At 42.3% G+C, this 15,815-nt stretch overlaps 1 protein-coding gene across 5 annotated transcripts in view; it reads left to right on the forward strand.

Moving 5' to 3' along the window:
* The window catches only part of GCNT1 (glucosaminyl (N-acetyl) transferase 1), a 28,786-nt gene extending 23,573 nt beyond the window's left edge, over positions 1-5,213 (forward strand). For 3 of the 5 annotated variants that reach the window (XM_039242165.1, XM_039242169.1, XM_039242167.1), the window contains one exon: positions 2,910-5,213. In XM_039242165.1, the coding sequence (XP_039098096.1) occupies positions 3,054-4,340 (1,287 nt within the window). In that variant the 5' untranslated portion in view covers positions 2,910-3,053 and the 3' untranslated portion in view covers positions 4,341-5,213. Of the gene's footprint in view, positions 1-423; positions 617-835; positions 950-2,909 lie in introns of all 5 variants that reach the window. The other 2 variants (XM_039242168.1, XM_039242166.1) reach the window with 2 other exon arrangements.
* The last annotated feature ends 10,602 nt before the right edge of the window (positions 5,214-15,815 follow it).

Raw genomic sequence — 15,815 nt, forward strand, 5'->3', positions numbered from 1 at the left:
CTCTGCTCAGTTAGCTTAGAGATCAGATCGTTTAAAGAATTTTTTTTTAATGTTTTATTTATTTCTAGGAGAGAGAGAGACAGTGTGAGCAGGGGAGGGTCAGAGAGAGAGAGAGTCACAGACTGAAACAGGCTCCAGGCTCTGAGCTGGCAGTCAGCACAGAGCCCGACGCGGGGCTCGAACCCACGAACCGCGAGATCATGACCTAAGCGAAAGTCAGACGCTCAACAGACTAAGCCACCCAGGCGCCCCAGAGATCAGATCGTTTAATGGTTGAATTGAGATTTCCTCAAGTGTCTGAACAGGGAAAGGGTAGGAACTGCTTAGTAGCATCATTTTGTTTATGACCTGGTGTTGTAATGGTTGTGACGCTTAAGTATTTTAGCAGAATCCCCCCCACCCCCCCGTGTCTCTTGAATACAGGTCTGGTGTCGGGTGGTGGACCAGCTATAGTGGCAAGAAGATGAGCTAAGCAACTAACTCAATTACGCGATTGTGTGTAACGGCCCAATGAGCACAGGAATCTTCCCCGTGGGGACAGAATATATTGGATTTTCCAGTCATATTGGACCGTTAAACTATTCCTCGGCACCCACTTTGGGACATGCTACTAGAGGTGTGTTTTGGAAAAGCTTGACCCAAATTGCAGGTATTTTCAAACTTTGGCCATACACACAAGCGTTAGGAAAATAGGAAAGACTGTAGGGAAAGAAAGTTTAAAGGAGAGAAATGAACCAGCCATAATTTTGAGGGGATTAGTTCGCCAGCATGCTCATGTGTATGTATACTTAGGTGGGCGTTACATCCCTTCACGGATTTCCCTTGCACTTCACAGATTTTTTAAAAGGCTCATGGGACATAGCACCATCACTAAATGCCTGGTACATTTAAGAATGCTAAATGCATGAGAGGACCCTACAAACTCTGTTACCTGGAATCCAAGGACTAGGTGAGCCAGACTTTCATTAATTCTAAATGGTAAAGAAAAAATAATAATAATGTTATATAAATACACATATCTAAGTATATATGATAATACATCTTATGTATAATTACACATATATAAATACATGTATATTAATATATAATAAATACATATACATAAATACGTATATATAATAATGTTGCTTTTCATATTATTCTGTACTAATAATGACCAGTTGTTTTTATTTGTTGTTAACATTCACAATTTATTTGCCAACTAAATATAAAACATTCTAGTGCTAATCTAGTCTTTCAGTTAGAAGAGTTAGGACTTTTAGTTCTAGTGCTAAACAGTCTTAAAAACGGGTTTCAAAAAAAACAGAAACCAATTTCAAGTCTCTCTAACTCTGGGATGGAGACGATTAATAAGATTTGACTTTCTTTGTTAGCACAGGAGCGCCTAGGGGCACCTGGCCAGCTCAGTCAGTAGAGCGTGTGACTCTTGATCTCAGGGTTGGAAGTTCGAGCTCCACGTTGGCTTGTAGAGATTACTTAAAAAGAAAATTGTGGGGGCACCCGGGTGACTCAGTTAATTGAACATCCAACTCTTGATTTTGGATTAGGTCACGATCTCGCGGTTTGTAGGATCAAGGCCCACATCAGGCTTCTTGTGGACAGCGTGGAGCCTGTTGGGGATTCTCTGTCTCCCTCTCTGCCCACCCCCACTGTGTGCTCGGTGCTGTCTGATTCAAAATAAATAAACTTAAAAAAAATAAGTGAAATAAAATCTTAAAAAAAAAAGAACAGTAGCACTTATTAGTTATAGAACCAATTGCCATGTTATAAAATGGACTTTGGAAAACAAAACGTATTTTGTCATATTTGTAAACATAATAGAAATGGGTTGGGTTCCTTTGAGTATAGACAAAAGGTCTGTCGTACATTATCATTTGTGTACAACTGCTGCTTTTCACAAGTCGTAATCATTCTAGCCTGTTAAAAGCGATGCAGGAAATGAAAGGCCGTGTCTCTCTTTTGGACTCTGTGTCTTCTCTTCCTGCGGTGCCTCGGTATGAAACTGCACTAAGAGAGATTCAAAACAGGCCCGAATCAGGCCTTTCTGGTTTAGTCTGAAAATTCGGTGGACTTGTTTTTCCCTCAGAGATTCTTTAGACATGACAGCTATTTTTGAACTTATCCTGAAGAGCACCTCCAGTCCTAAACTGGTGAGGAGCAAATATGTGAGGTCTTCACACATTTGGGGCTGGGGATGCCAACTGATGGACATTAAGGGGTGTGTCCGGATGATGTCAAGGCAAAGGGTGCTACTTAGAGCAAAAACTCACGTCACCAACTATGGAGAGTTAAATAATTATAGCTTAGGTCTTCAACTGTGATTTGTATACTTCAATATTCCTGAGGGTAAGATGTTTATCATAGGATATTTTAGCACATCCTTGTACCTATATTTTTTTAGATTTTATTTTTAAGCAATGTCCACATCCAACGTGGGGCTTGAACTCACAACCCTAAGATCAAGAGTTGCATGCTTGGGGCGCCTGGGTGGCTCAGTCATTTAAGCGCCCGACTCTTGATTTCGGCTCAGGTCATGATCTCACGGTTCATGGGTTCGAGTCCCGCAGCAGGCTCCGCACTATCCGTGCAGGGCCTGCTTGGGATTCTTTCTCTCTCTCTCTCTGCCCCTCCCTGCTCACGCTTTGTCTCTCTCTCTCTCTCAAAAATGAATAAATATTTTTTTAAAAATTGCATGCTCTACCAACTGAACCAGCCAGGCACCCACCCCCCCTTGAATTCTTTTTTACTAATCTAGTATTAATATTACAGACTATGTACCCTTTTCTTCTGATTGGCCAATTTTCTTCTATTTTAAATATCTGACCTCCTAGCCAAGAGGACGGATTTTAAACCTGAGAAGATGTCATCACAGACCATATTTATCTATATTCCTTCTATTTTTCTTTTAGTGCCGTTCTCCATTTCAAGCCGCCTTTGCAGTCTTGATAAATGCGAACTGACAACTCGCAAGGTCATGAGAGAAGAGAAATCATGACTGCCTGAAGCCTGGAAGCCCGCCCTTAATTAAGGAAAATCCTCCATCATTGTTTGAAATGCTGAGAAAGTTGTTGCGAAGGAGACTTTTCTCTTATCCCACTAAATACTACTTCTTGCTTCTTGTTTTTTCCCTTGTCACCTTCTCTGTTTTAAGAATTCATCAGAAGCCCGAATTTGTAAGTGTGGGGCATTTGGAGCTGGTGGGGGAGAATCCTAATAGTAATATTAACTGCACCAAAGTTTTACAGGGTGATGTAGATGAAATCCAAAAGGTACAGCTTGAAATTCTAACCGTGAAAGTTAGGCAGCGCCCTCGATGGACAACCAGTGACTATATAAACATGACCAGAGATTGTAACTCATTCATCAAGAGGCGCAAATATATCGTTGAACCCCTTAGTAAGGAAGAGGCAGAGTTTCCCATTGCCTATTCCATAGTGGTTCATCACAAAATCGAGATGGTTGACAGGCTCCTGAGGGCCATCTACATGCCTCAGAATTTGTACTGCATTCACGTGGACAAAAAATCCGAGGAGTCCTTTCTGGCCGCGGTGATGGGCATTGCCTCCTGCTTCAGTAATGTCTTCGTGGCCAGTCAGCTGGAGAGTGTGGTATATGCCTCATGGAGCCGGGTCCAGGCCGACCTCAACTGCATGCAGGATCTCTACCAGATGAGTGCACACTGGAAGTACTTGATAAATCTTTGCGGTATGGATTTTCCTATTAAAACCAACCTGGAAATTGTCCGGAAGATCAACTCGTTAATGGGTGAAAACAACCTAGAGAGCGAGAGAATGCCATCCAATAAAAAAGAAAGGTGGAAAAAGCATTATACAGTTGTTAATGGGAAGCTGACCAACACGGGAACTGACAAAACGCACCCCCCTCTCGAAACACCTCTGTTTTCAGGCAGTGCCTATTTTGTGGTCAGCAGGAAGTATGTGGAGTACGTGCTGGAGAATGAAAAAATCCAGAAGTTTATGGAGTGGGCAAAAGACACATACAGTCCTGATGAGTATCTCTGGGCCACTATCCAGAGGATCCCCGAAGTCCCCGGCTCGCTGCCCTTAAGCCAGAAGTATGACATGTCTGACATGCATGCCATCGCGAGGTTCGTCAAGTGGCAGTACTTTGAAGGTGATGTTTCCAAGGGTGCCCCCTACCCGCCCTGCAGCGGGGTCCATGTGCGCTCCGTGTGTGTTTTCGGAGCAGGTGACCTGAACTGGATGCTACGCAAGCACCACTTGTTCGCCAACAAGTTTGACACCGACAATGACCTCTTTGCCATCCAGTGTCTGGATGAGCATCTGAGACATAAAGCCCTGGAGACATTGAAACATTGACTCTTCGTTGTAGGCAACTTGAGAAGTAAGACACATGTGTGAAGCGCACCCCCTCTGACTCTTCCATCTTGCTAATACACATCAGAGAAACTATAGGGGATGCTCTTTGGGGGGTGGAGGGGACTCCTGCTGCGCCCGTCCTCCGAGCTATGCGGCTTTGGAGCACAGTGGGTTCGAAAGGTTATAGCATCAAATATTGACCTAGACTTAGCGTGGGGCCAGGGGAGGCGGTGAGTGGCCCAGGTGGCTGGGGGAAGACACAGTACAAAAACCAGCCTGTTAAAGAGCTCAGGGACTTAACAAAATGATTTCGTCTGTGCCAAAATTCCTTCGAGAGCTTTAAATATGACAGTTTTCTTGATTTGAATAAATTTATAGCAACAACCGAGTGTAAGGATATAGTTTATCCTGCAGGATTTGTTCGGTGAAATAGAAATTGGACTTTAAGTGATCGTTGTGAATACTTTATTGCTATAACGTTATGCAGTGTAATTGTATATCAGTATGTGTCATCTCAGGGAACTTGAAAAAGTGGGCTTGATTGATCGTGAATCTGACTAATTTTCCCTTCTAACAATGGATAGATGTTTTTTAAAACAACAAAAAAAGTGGCGATGTTTAGTTGATTCTGTGAATCATCTTAGCTTATTAGAAAAGATATCTTAGGTTATTTAAAAAGTTAAGATATCTTTGTTGTTATAATGTCTACAGAGAAACACTCAATTTTTCCAAATATTTTTCTCTACTTTTTCCCCCTGGTCTCCTCAGACCCTGTTATCAAACTGTACTGTATAAAAACTTGTGTTCAAGGGCGCCTGGGTGGCTTAGTCGGTTGAGCATCCGACTTCGGCTCTGGTCATGGTCTCATAGTTCGCGGGTTCAAGCCCCGCGTTGGGCTCTGTGCTGACAGCTCAGAGCCTGGAACCTGTTTTGGATTCTGTGTCTCCCTCTCTCTCCACCCCTTCCCCACTCAAACGCCGTCTCTCTTTCTCTCTCTCAAAAATAAATAAACATTAAAAACATGTTTTAAAAAAACCTTGTTTTCATAGTGCCTCATATTACTTGCCTCAGTTCTCTTTTGTGATTCAGGTGATCGTAATCCGTGCAGGGATCTCAGACCGAAAGGGTGAGGTAGGTATGGGAGTGGCAAGAGAGGCACCCTACGTGGGCAGTTTCCAGGGACTGGGAGGCGTGTTTTTAAGCCCCAGTCCGTCCTGTTTCCAGAAATCAAGGCTGTTGCTCTTTGGATCCGCTTGTGTCCAGCGTCCCAGGGGCTTGTGTCCTAATGTCAACTGTGTCTCCATTTGAAAAGGACTGGCTTCTGCCCTTGCTTCTTTCTTCATGCTTCCTGCCCCTTGGTTGGTCCTTAGCCTTCCGATTAGCAGTTGGCTTCTCTCTCTCGGACCCCAACCCCAGCGCTGTTGTTGCACATGCGTCCTTGAAGGCCTGGGAATCCCGAGGGGAACATCAGGTTTGGGGCACGGGGTTTCAGGGTTGGTATCATTCACAGCGTATGGTTTCTGCTCTCCTTTTCCACCAAAGGCCAGTGTGTGGAGGTGGCTCTTGTGCTATCTCGGCTCTCAAAATTAATGAAGATTAGAAAGAAAAAAGAAACCTGCTCTCTTGATAAGCTGATACTGTTCAGACAAAGGTCTACCAGGAAATGTGACGCTCTATCATTTAGCTGAGTCTTTGAACAGCAATAAACGGTTTTCAGGCACTCAACTGAGAAGCCTTTTTTTATTCCTTCAAGTTAGGAAACCTTTTCGTTTTATGGAGAGAGCTTTGTTACACTGACCCTCCTGAACGAAAGTTTCACATCTTTTAAACCTTTGTCGTCACGTGTAAACGCGTCAGTAGATTACTGTGTTTCGCATGATTAGATAGCGCAGCCGGATGCTGGCTCAAAAAAAAGTACTCTGAAAACTCAAAAGATGAGGTCAGTGAGGGCATTAGGTGATAGTGCTGTCTCTTTTCATTTCAATTAGTTTTTTCTTTTGATGCATGTCACATGTTTCTCCCATGCTCTTTGCAGAAGGATTTACCTCCTGGATGGGTCCCTTTTTTTCCTCTAAAATCAGTGATATTCATTGGCAAATAGTTTATGTCTCTGTCTTTTCACTTTATTCATGGTGCTTTTTATGTACATTTTTTTCATGTCTTATTTTGAAAATTCTCAAGTTTACCGAAAGTTAAAAATAAGAGTACAGTGACCACCAGATGACCCTCACTCACCTCAAATCACTGGTCTCTCACGTTGTGCTCCATTTATTTAAATTATATGGATTTTTGAACTTAGCAAAATTGATGATCAAGACTATCTTTTGAATTTCCAAATATCCAAGGTTATTTACCTCAGCACTGTTTTTGTAGGGTGACTGCCTCTGATCTGCATTTAAATGGGCAGGTTTTGAGAGGTTTTTCTCCACCATAGATACAAAAATAAGACTTTAGCACCTCATTTCCCCAAGTCTCACAGTAAAACTATGGACCTACTGTCCTTTATATAGCTGTGGTACCTCAACTTTCTAGAATGGCACTTGGTGAGATCCGTCTGAACATAACCTGTTGCTAATGCCTGTTATAGGGACTATATAGAATTTTATTGTGACTCCTTTTATACATTTTAGCAAGACTTAAATAAAATTCCTGCTACTGAGACCTGGGGTGCCTGGCTCGCTCAGTCAGTAGAGCACATGACTTGATCTCTGGGTTGGCAGTTTGAGCCCCATGTTAGGTTAGAGATCACCTAATAAAATCTAACAAAATTCATACCACTGTGGGATGAGCAATGTGAAGAATCAAAAAATGGTTTCAAATGCAAGCAAAAACAAGTTCTTTAAGAAAGATCTAGAAATTATTTAAATTGTTGCCCATCCGTCAGTTATTAAACACTGCTTTTACTGTCATCAAAGGTCAAGGGAGGGAATTGTTAGGAATCATTCACAAAACATAAAACTACAATTTTGAGATGGAAGGTTTATTTTAGTGAAGTGCTGTATCCTATTACTAGATTTCTTAATAAGAACAAGAGTGGACAAAAATATCTTTTATAGGCAATTCCTAGGCTCTTCCACACTAGAGGAAGCAACTGTTAAGGTTTGCAAATGTGTTGAGAAAGAAAATTATTTCCTCTACCTGTTAAGGTTCTAGCTGGTCTAAGAATCAAATTGACATGAGACTAACAAGAGAAAATTAAACAAAGCTTAATAAATAACATGTATACCTTCTGTGTACCTGGGAGAGACCCAGGAAAACAGTAACTCCATGGCAGAGGCCATTACCTTAACTTTAAGCATCACCTTCAGCTAAAGACCAAAGATGTTGGGGAGTCCATTATGGGAGGTTACCAGAAAAAGCACAGTAAATTAGGGTAATGTTGTTAGGCAAATTTAAGTCCATGCCTTTTCCACTGATAATAGTTTCTAGAGATTCAGAGTCATTGCCCTCTTGGTACTGAAGATTTCCCTTGTGTACGTAAATACCTCTTAAAAGGGCAACTTCCTTTTGGTTTCTCTTGTGTCTACAGTTTCTTAAAAATTACCAGCTTAAAATAGTCAATTTGCCAAAGAGGACAATTAGGGGGTGGCAAAATTTGCTCCCCTACAGAGGCATTATTATCTCTAAACACGGATTTGTGTCATTCATCAGATATAATTCGCTAATGTAAGTAAATTTTCTTTTGTAGTTATTTAAGGGAAGAGGAAGCCATGTTTTAATTCACATGTAGGGTCATTTAAACTGGACTTTTGTAGTTTGTTTAGAAAAATAAAAGTAATTTCTCATCATGTTAAATAGAAAATCAATGCGGGGCGCCTGGGTGGCTTAGTCGGTTGAGCGTCCGACTTTCGCTTTGGTCATGATCTCGCTGTTCGTGGGTTCGAGCCCCGCGTCGGGCTCTGTGTTGACTGCCAGCTCAGAGCCTGGAGTCTGTTTCAGTCTGTGACTCCCTCTCTCTCTGACCCTCCCCTGCTCACGCTGTCTCTCTCTCTCTCTCTCCTAGAAATAAATAAAACATTAAAAAATATATATATAAAATAAATGCAATAGTGTTCCATGGCAAACGTGGCTTCCATAGGTTTTACTCTTTTTGATTGTGGGTGTGACTGAATGCATTTGTAACTAGGCAGATCACCATTAAAATTAGCCATTCAGAAATCAGTCCATGTCTCCACAAATTATTTTTACCTTGGCTACCAGCACTTAGTTTAGTAGTCTGCATGGTACTTCGTAACCAGTAAGTGTTGTGTGTGAGTGGTGATTAAAAACATGAATTCTCCAAGGGCACCTGGGTGGCCCCCTCAGTTGAGCTTCCAACTCTTGGATTTAGCTCAGGCGCTGATTTTGGACTTCGTGGGATCGAGGCCCTGCTGGGGATTCTGTCTCTCCCTCTCTGCCCCTCCCCCGCTTGCTCTCTCTCTCTCAAAAAAATAAACTTGAAAACAATTTAAGAAAAATTAATTCTCTAGGCAGAAATGTCTGGAGGAAAAGGGTGTGGTAATGGTGGGAAATTTAACACATTATGTGAAAAGATTCAGATGTGGCAAGGGCGAGGGGGCGCTGGGTGGCTCAGTCAGCAGAGCATCCGACTTCTGCTCAGGTCATGATTTGTGGGTTCAAGCCCCCTGTTGGGCTCTGTGCTGACAGCTCAGCGCCTGGAGCTGTTTCGGATTCTGTCTCCCTCTCTCTCCCCCTCCCCCACTCGCACTCTGTCTCTCTCTCAAAAGTAAATAAACATTTAAAAACATGTATTCGCCTCCTTGTCAAAGATTTAACTAATGTGTGCTTTCTTAAAGCTTTCAGGGATTCTCAACAGAATATTGACTTATTATTTTTTGATGCAATCGAAACTAAAAATGACTTCTAACTATTGGGAGAGAAAAGACTGTTTTCATTACTGCAGATCACATGTTTGTCCAAATAGCCCAAAAAATCTTGTCTTAGGGTTTTTATAAAATTAACCAATATATCCAGATATTCAAAAACTAAGTTTTTCCATATGCAAGGGTTTATATAAAATTAACCAATATATCCAGATATTCAAAAACTAAGTTTTTCCATATGCAAGGGTTTATATAAAATTAACCAATATATCCAGATATTCAAAAACTAAGTTTTTCCATATGCAAGGGTTTATATAAAATTAACCAATATATCCAGATATTCAAAAAACTAAGTTTTTCCATATGCAAGCAAAAAAAAAAAAAAGGTTTACAATGTTTACAATGTAATGGGATTATGTTATCATTCATCACAGCAACAAGCTCAGTAAAATGTTCAAACTTAAGACGTGTGTGGGAGAAACAGACCTGGAAAACTACATCGTGCTCCTAGATGACAAATATTTTACACATCTTTCCCAAATCAGTCCATCTATTAAATGGAAATCCAATCATATTCTCAAAGCGTTGGTAAAGTTGTTCTAACTTTTACCTATGTAAGAATAGCGAGAAGTACTTTGAGAGAGGACATTTATGAAGTCTTAAGATGCCAAATATGAACCCATGTTTTCAAACTAAAAAACTAAAAATGTATTACTAGTTTACATTTAACCTCTCAGAGACCAGTACAGCAATAACCCAGAAATAGCTGTTAGCAGTTGTAAAAATATTATAAAGGAACTGAAACTGCTTAAAAGCATAAAGTTGAACACCCTTCTTAGCCTTTTGTTTCAGAAACCTGATACCACCCTGAGGACGTGGTAGGGGAGGCTGGTGCCAGGTAAACAATTCATGGCAAAACAGGTTAGAGCCTGTATTTCCCTATAAACCCTCCCTAACCCTTTCTTCCTGGGCAGCTTGCGGATCGTGAAGGCCATAGCCTGCTGTGCACAACTTTGCCTCGCAAAGCAATAAAGCTATTGTTTGTTCCTCTTTATCTCCAGCTTTGTCCTGGAATTATATGTGGGTTTCTGAAACGCAGAGGTCAGTTTTTGACAACAGAACCATAAGAATATAGGAAGGGAAGGGCAAATTTATCCAACAGGTACATATTGGAGGATGTTAAGTTATAGCTTCATAACCTACACCAAACCCCAAATGGGTTAAGAATAAAATAAATGAGAAGAACCTATCGGGGACTATCTGTATATGATGGAATTTTCCAAATGAAACCAATGGGCAGATCTTTAAGGAACAGATTATAGATTTAACTAAAAGTATGTGTCTTCTGACACATATGAGAAAGCAAAAGGCAGTCAGAATTGGAAAATTTGCTAACAACGTTTGAAAGAGGGAGGCTGTGGAACGCTTTGGGTGGCTCAGTCTGTTGAACATCTGAGTTGATTTTGGCTCAGGTAGTGACCCCAGGGTTGTGGGATCGAGCCCTGTGTTGGTCTATGTGCTCCATGCCGAGTGTGAAGCTTGCTTGAGATTCTCTCTCTCTCTGTCTCTCTCTCTCCCTCTCTCCTCTGCTCATGTGCATGCGCTCTCTTTAAAAAAAAAAAAAATGGGAGGCTGAATGCCTTAATATGGAAATAATTTATGTCAATATTTTAAGAAACAGCATTGAGATAGAAATCATATACCATATAATTCACCCATTTAAAGTTTACAACTCAGTGTTTTTAAATAGAACCATCACAATCAGATTTAGAACATTTTCATCACCCCCCAAAGAAACCCTATGTCCTTCAGTGGTCTCTCCTCATTACCCATCAACTCCCTTACACTAATACATTTTTTAAAAGCATTAAGATGCCAAGAGTAACTTGACAAAAGATGTTATAATGTATAGAAGGTGAAATAAGGGAAATACAAATAGCAAATACGAAGTATTGAAATTTCATACAAATGATCCAATTAAAACAATTTAATTTTTATATAGGTCTAATTTTTTAAAAAGATGTTTTATTTCTTTTTGAGAGAGAGAGAGCATGCATGTGCAAAGGTGGGAGAGGGGAAGAGGGGGGGGGGACAGAGGATCAGAAGCCGGCTCTGCTCTGACAGCAGAGCCTGATGTGGGGCTGAAACTCACAAACTGTGAGATCAGGACCTACCTACACTGAAGTCAGATGCTTAACCAACTGAGCCACCTAGGTGCTCCTGAATTAGACTTTTAATATTCACCCTCATACTTATGAGACTATGTTGAGAAACACATACTCCTACTGCAGGGAAGAGTGTTAAAATTTACCCAGAAAGCAGTTTGACCCCATGAAAAGCCTTTAAAAACATTCAGATTCTTTGATCAATTATTCACGTCTTGGAAAATATCCTAAGGGAATAATAAGAGATCAGATCCACATTTAAATGCAATATTAGTCATAGCCTTCTTTGTGATAGGATGTAAAAATACATAAATCTCCCATGATAGAGGAATAAATGGGTATTTCTTTTACATTCAGATGATGCAGTATTGTGAAATATTCTTACGGTATACCTAGTGCTGTGGAAAATTACTATAAGTTAAGGGAAATAAACTGGAAGATTCTATATATGATCTCGATTATGCAAAAACAATGATCCTGAACACAAAGAAGCATTCAGAATTTCCCTGAAATATCACATCTTGATATGTTGAGAGCAATTCCTTCCAGCTCTATAAAATTGTTGCTTGCCAAACATTTATTTGGAGCATTTTCCACATATGGTTTGCCTTAGGGAATCTTATTAAGAATCCTCAACTCCAGTCTCTGTTGGGGGAGGGAGGAGCCCTCCTTTCTCTCCATTTCTCTTTCACCCACAAATGCTTTGTGATTTAAGCGCTGATGCTGAGCGGTGTGTCCACTACTCTGGGTAACCCTATACGGTACCACACTTGGATATGCTGGGTGGAGAAAACCTTTTTGCAGCACTAACCAGAAGAATCATTTAACCAGTCCTACAGGGCAGTGTCAGCTTGGCTTCAAGGTCCCTGAATGCCTAGATTGGTACTGGTTTTGCCTGCAGCCCCTTGGAATGTATACATGGAATTCTGTGATCTGATACCAGATAAATGATCATTTAATGGTTTGCTGGGTGAAGATGGGCTACTTCTTTCAGCTGCGTACCAATGCAAAACAAATGTTCCCTTTAGCAGACAGACTTGAAAATATTCATACGCCCTGGTGTTAATCCATCCGCACATCTGATCCATCGTGGGAACAACTGGGGTGAACAATATCGGTACAGAAGGAGGAGGCTATTTAACTCAAATATTTGGTACATTTCATGTGTAAGTTTCAACTACCTTCAAGATGAGCTAAGAAACAGAAACCAATGCTTTCTTTTAAAAACAACAACAACAAATGTGTTTTTTTAAGGATTTATTTCTGCAAAACTAATCACCAGCTTAAATGTTGCTGGATATTTATAATTTACTTTCTTTGTCATCGGACTTATCTTAATAGACTTTCTGGCCTCATCAGAATTCCTTCATTTACGTTCATGCAAAGGAGAAATATTTTCTTTGGGGAAAGCTTTTCCTACTCCACCACCCAAAGAAGCATGTTTTTTGAAATATGCCCCTTTAATGGGGCGCCTGGGTGGCTTAGTCGGTTAAGCGTCCGACTTTCGCTTAGGTCATGATCTCGCGGTTTGTGGGTTCGGGCCCCGCGTCGGGCTCTGTGCTGACTGCCAGCTCAGAGCCTGGAGCCTGTTTCAGTCTGTGACTCCCTCTCTCTCTGACCCTCCCCTGCTCACGCTGTCTCTCTCTCTCCTAGAAATAAATAAAACATTAAAAAAAAATTTTTTTGAAATATGCCCCTTAAAGCCTATTGAGCTAATAATGGCCACATCTAACCTTTGCCAACTGTTTCCTTACTGCATGATCTAGGCACCCATCATGTCCTTTTACTTCACAGCCACCCTGGGAGTGGATGCTACTCTCAGCTCAGTTTACAAAGGGGAGAAAGCAGTAGATGAATCTGTAGTCAAGGACGTCTTAAAAAAATGTTTTTTCTCTGATCTGTGTTACCATCTCAACCCTCCATCTTCTTCCCCAGACCCTGTCTTGCTTCTCGCTTTAAACATGCAAACACACGAAGGAATAAAACTTGGAAGCAAGAAGAATTTATTCTTGAGTCTTGCTGAATCACCCCCAAGAACGTGTGGAGAGAGCAGAGAGCAGAACCAGGAAGTGCAGTGAACATCAGTCCACCGAGGGCCTCGCCAGGGAGGAGAGGCAGGTGAGAAATCCTGAGTCAAAATAGTCTTAGAGGCAGGAAAGCCGGAGAAAGGAATCTGGAAGCCACCAAAGTGAATCGTTTCAAGACGTGCTGTCAGTCTTAACACTTGAAGGCATAGGAGGTTTGAGAGGGAAAGGGGCGGGGGCGGGGGGGAATAAATAGATGCGACAGTCGTGAACCTCCAATTTCCAGAGATGGAGTCCTTGGGGCGCCTGGGTGGCTTAGTCGGTTAAGCGTCCGACTTTCGCTTGGGTCATGATCTCGCGGTTCGTGGGTTCGAGCCCCGTGTCGGACTCTGTGCTGACTGCCAGCTCAGAGCCTGGAGCCTGTTTCGGTCTGTGACTCTGAAGTCTGTGACTTCCCTCTCTCTCTGACTGTCCCCTGCTCATGCTGTCTCTCTCTCTCTCTCTCCTAGAAATAAATAAAACATTAAAAAAATTTTTTTTTAAAAGTTTTCAGAGACGGAGTCCATATAAGTATACTTGCCTGCAGTCAACCATTGCTTCTCTAGCCCATGCAACAAATACACCCGCGCACACACCAAAAGGGGTGGCCTCAGGACTGTGTGAATCCAGAAGCCTGTTTGGCTGAGCCTGGAATTCTGCACACTGTCAGGTTTCGCTAAGGAATGTGAGCGGAGGAGGTCCCGGCTTCACAGACCACAGAGGGCTGTTGGGGGGCAGGGCGGCTGTTGGGGGGCCAGCAGCCTAGGGCAAGGGGAGGCTGTCGGGGGAGTCTTACCCCTCTTGATCTCAGGCGACCGGCCATCCCGCTTTGCCCAGGACTGAGAGGGCTCTCGGGACCCTGGATCTGGAGTGGCAAAACCAGGATGAACTGTGTCTTTCCCTCCAGACTTCAGGAAAACCTCCATCAGTGCCTTGAGAGTGGAATTTGTATCTTCTGGGTATTGGCGCTTCAGAAACGGGCTTGTAGGCAGGAACAGAGAATGAAGGGGGAGGAGGGTGTTGCAAGTAGGAGAGAATTTAAAAGGAGCGGGAGCAGGAGTATGGTGAGGGAGCAGCACCCCTTACCCAGGCTGAGAGGCCCAACCCAGACTCCCACCTCTGGAGGGGGTTGGTGGGCAGGGTTTGTGGACGGGTAGACATCAGCATAAGCCCAACAAAGTTGGCTCCGGCTGTGACCTGTCAATGCGTATACTGAGTTACACCCAACCAAACTTTGCAGTCCTACTTTGGGAAACCTTTCCACAAGGCACCCGGTTATTGATGTCACCAACCTGAGAGGCAGCCCTGAGTTACCCTCTCTTCCAGCCTGTCACAAAAACCTCTCTCCCTGGGGCCCCCTGGGTGGCTCAGTTGGTTAAGCGGTAGACTCTTGATTTTAGCTCAGGTCATGATCTCTTGGTTCGTGGAATGGAGTCCCACGTCAGATTCTGCACTGACAGTGTGGAGCCTGCTTGAGATTCTCTCTCCTTCTCGCTCTGCCCCTCCCTGACTTGTGCTCTCTCTCTCTCTCTCTCTCAAAATAAACAAACAGCCAGACAGGGCTGTTTATGTCATAGATTCTAGTTAAGTTGGATCTGACAATGTGCAATCTTGGGTAACGACAGTAATAAAATAGCAAAGGTGAGAATTTTGAGGCAAAACGTTCAAACGGTCTTGGGTACAAACTATCAGGTGATGCTTTTCATTTATTGCAAGATGGATGGCTCTTTGAGGATGTTCCGGGGTGAAAAATGATGTTATTTGCAACTTTCGCCTTCCAGGTCAAGGATTTTCTCCAATAGTAATGTTATGTTGGTGAAGACAGTAAGCCGTGTGATTGTAGATGGTTTTGCCTCTCACCTCCTTCCCCTACCACTCACTCTTCCAATCCAATAATGGCAACAACAGTAAGAGTAACAGCAACAATAATAGTGGCAGTAAGTACTTAACTGTCCTTATGCGCCAGCCACAATCCTGAGCATTTTATAAATATGTGCTCATTTAATCATTCACGGTCTTATGGTACAGGCACAATTATCCACATTGTACAAATGGAGAAATAAAGCAGCTCGTTCTTTTTAGGGCTGAATAATTTGCCCCTGTCTGAATGTACCCCAGTGTGTTTATTCATTTATCCACTGAAAGACATTTTGGTTGCTTCCAAGTTTTGGAGATGCTGAAGAAAGTAGCTATACACATCCGTGTGCAAGTTTTCATGTGGACGTAAATTTTCAGCTCTTTTTTGTACACACCAAGGACCACAATTGCTGGGTCATATGGTAAGAGTTCTGTTTAGTTATGTAAGAAACTTCCAAGCTGTCTTCTGAAATGGCCTGTAGCATTTCCCCCATTCCCACCAGCAATGAATGAGAGTTACTATTGCTTCACGTCCTCACCAACACTTAGTGCTGTCAGTGTTCTGGG

Source organism: Hyaena hyaena, unplaced genomic scaffold (assembly GCF_003009895.1).
Source record: "Hyaena hyaena isolate Hyena2069 unplaced genomic scaffold, ASM300989v1 scaffold_206, whole genome shotgun sequence".
NCBI lineage: Eukaryota > Metazoa > Chordata > Mammalia > Carnivora > Hyaenidae > Hyaena > Hyaena hyaena.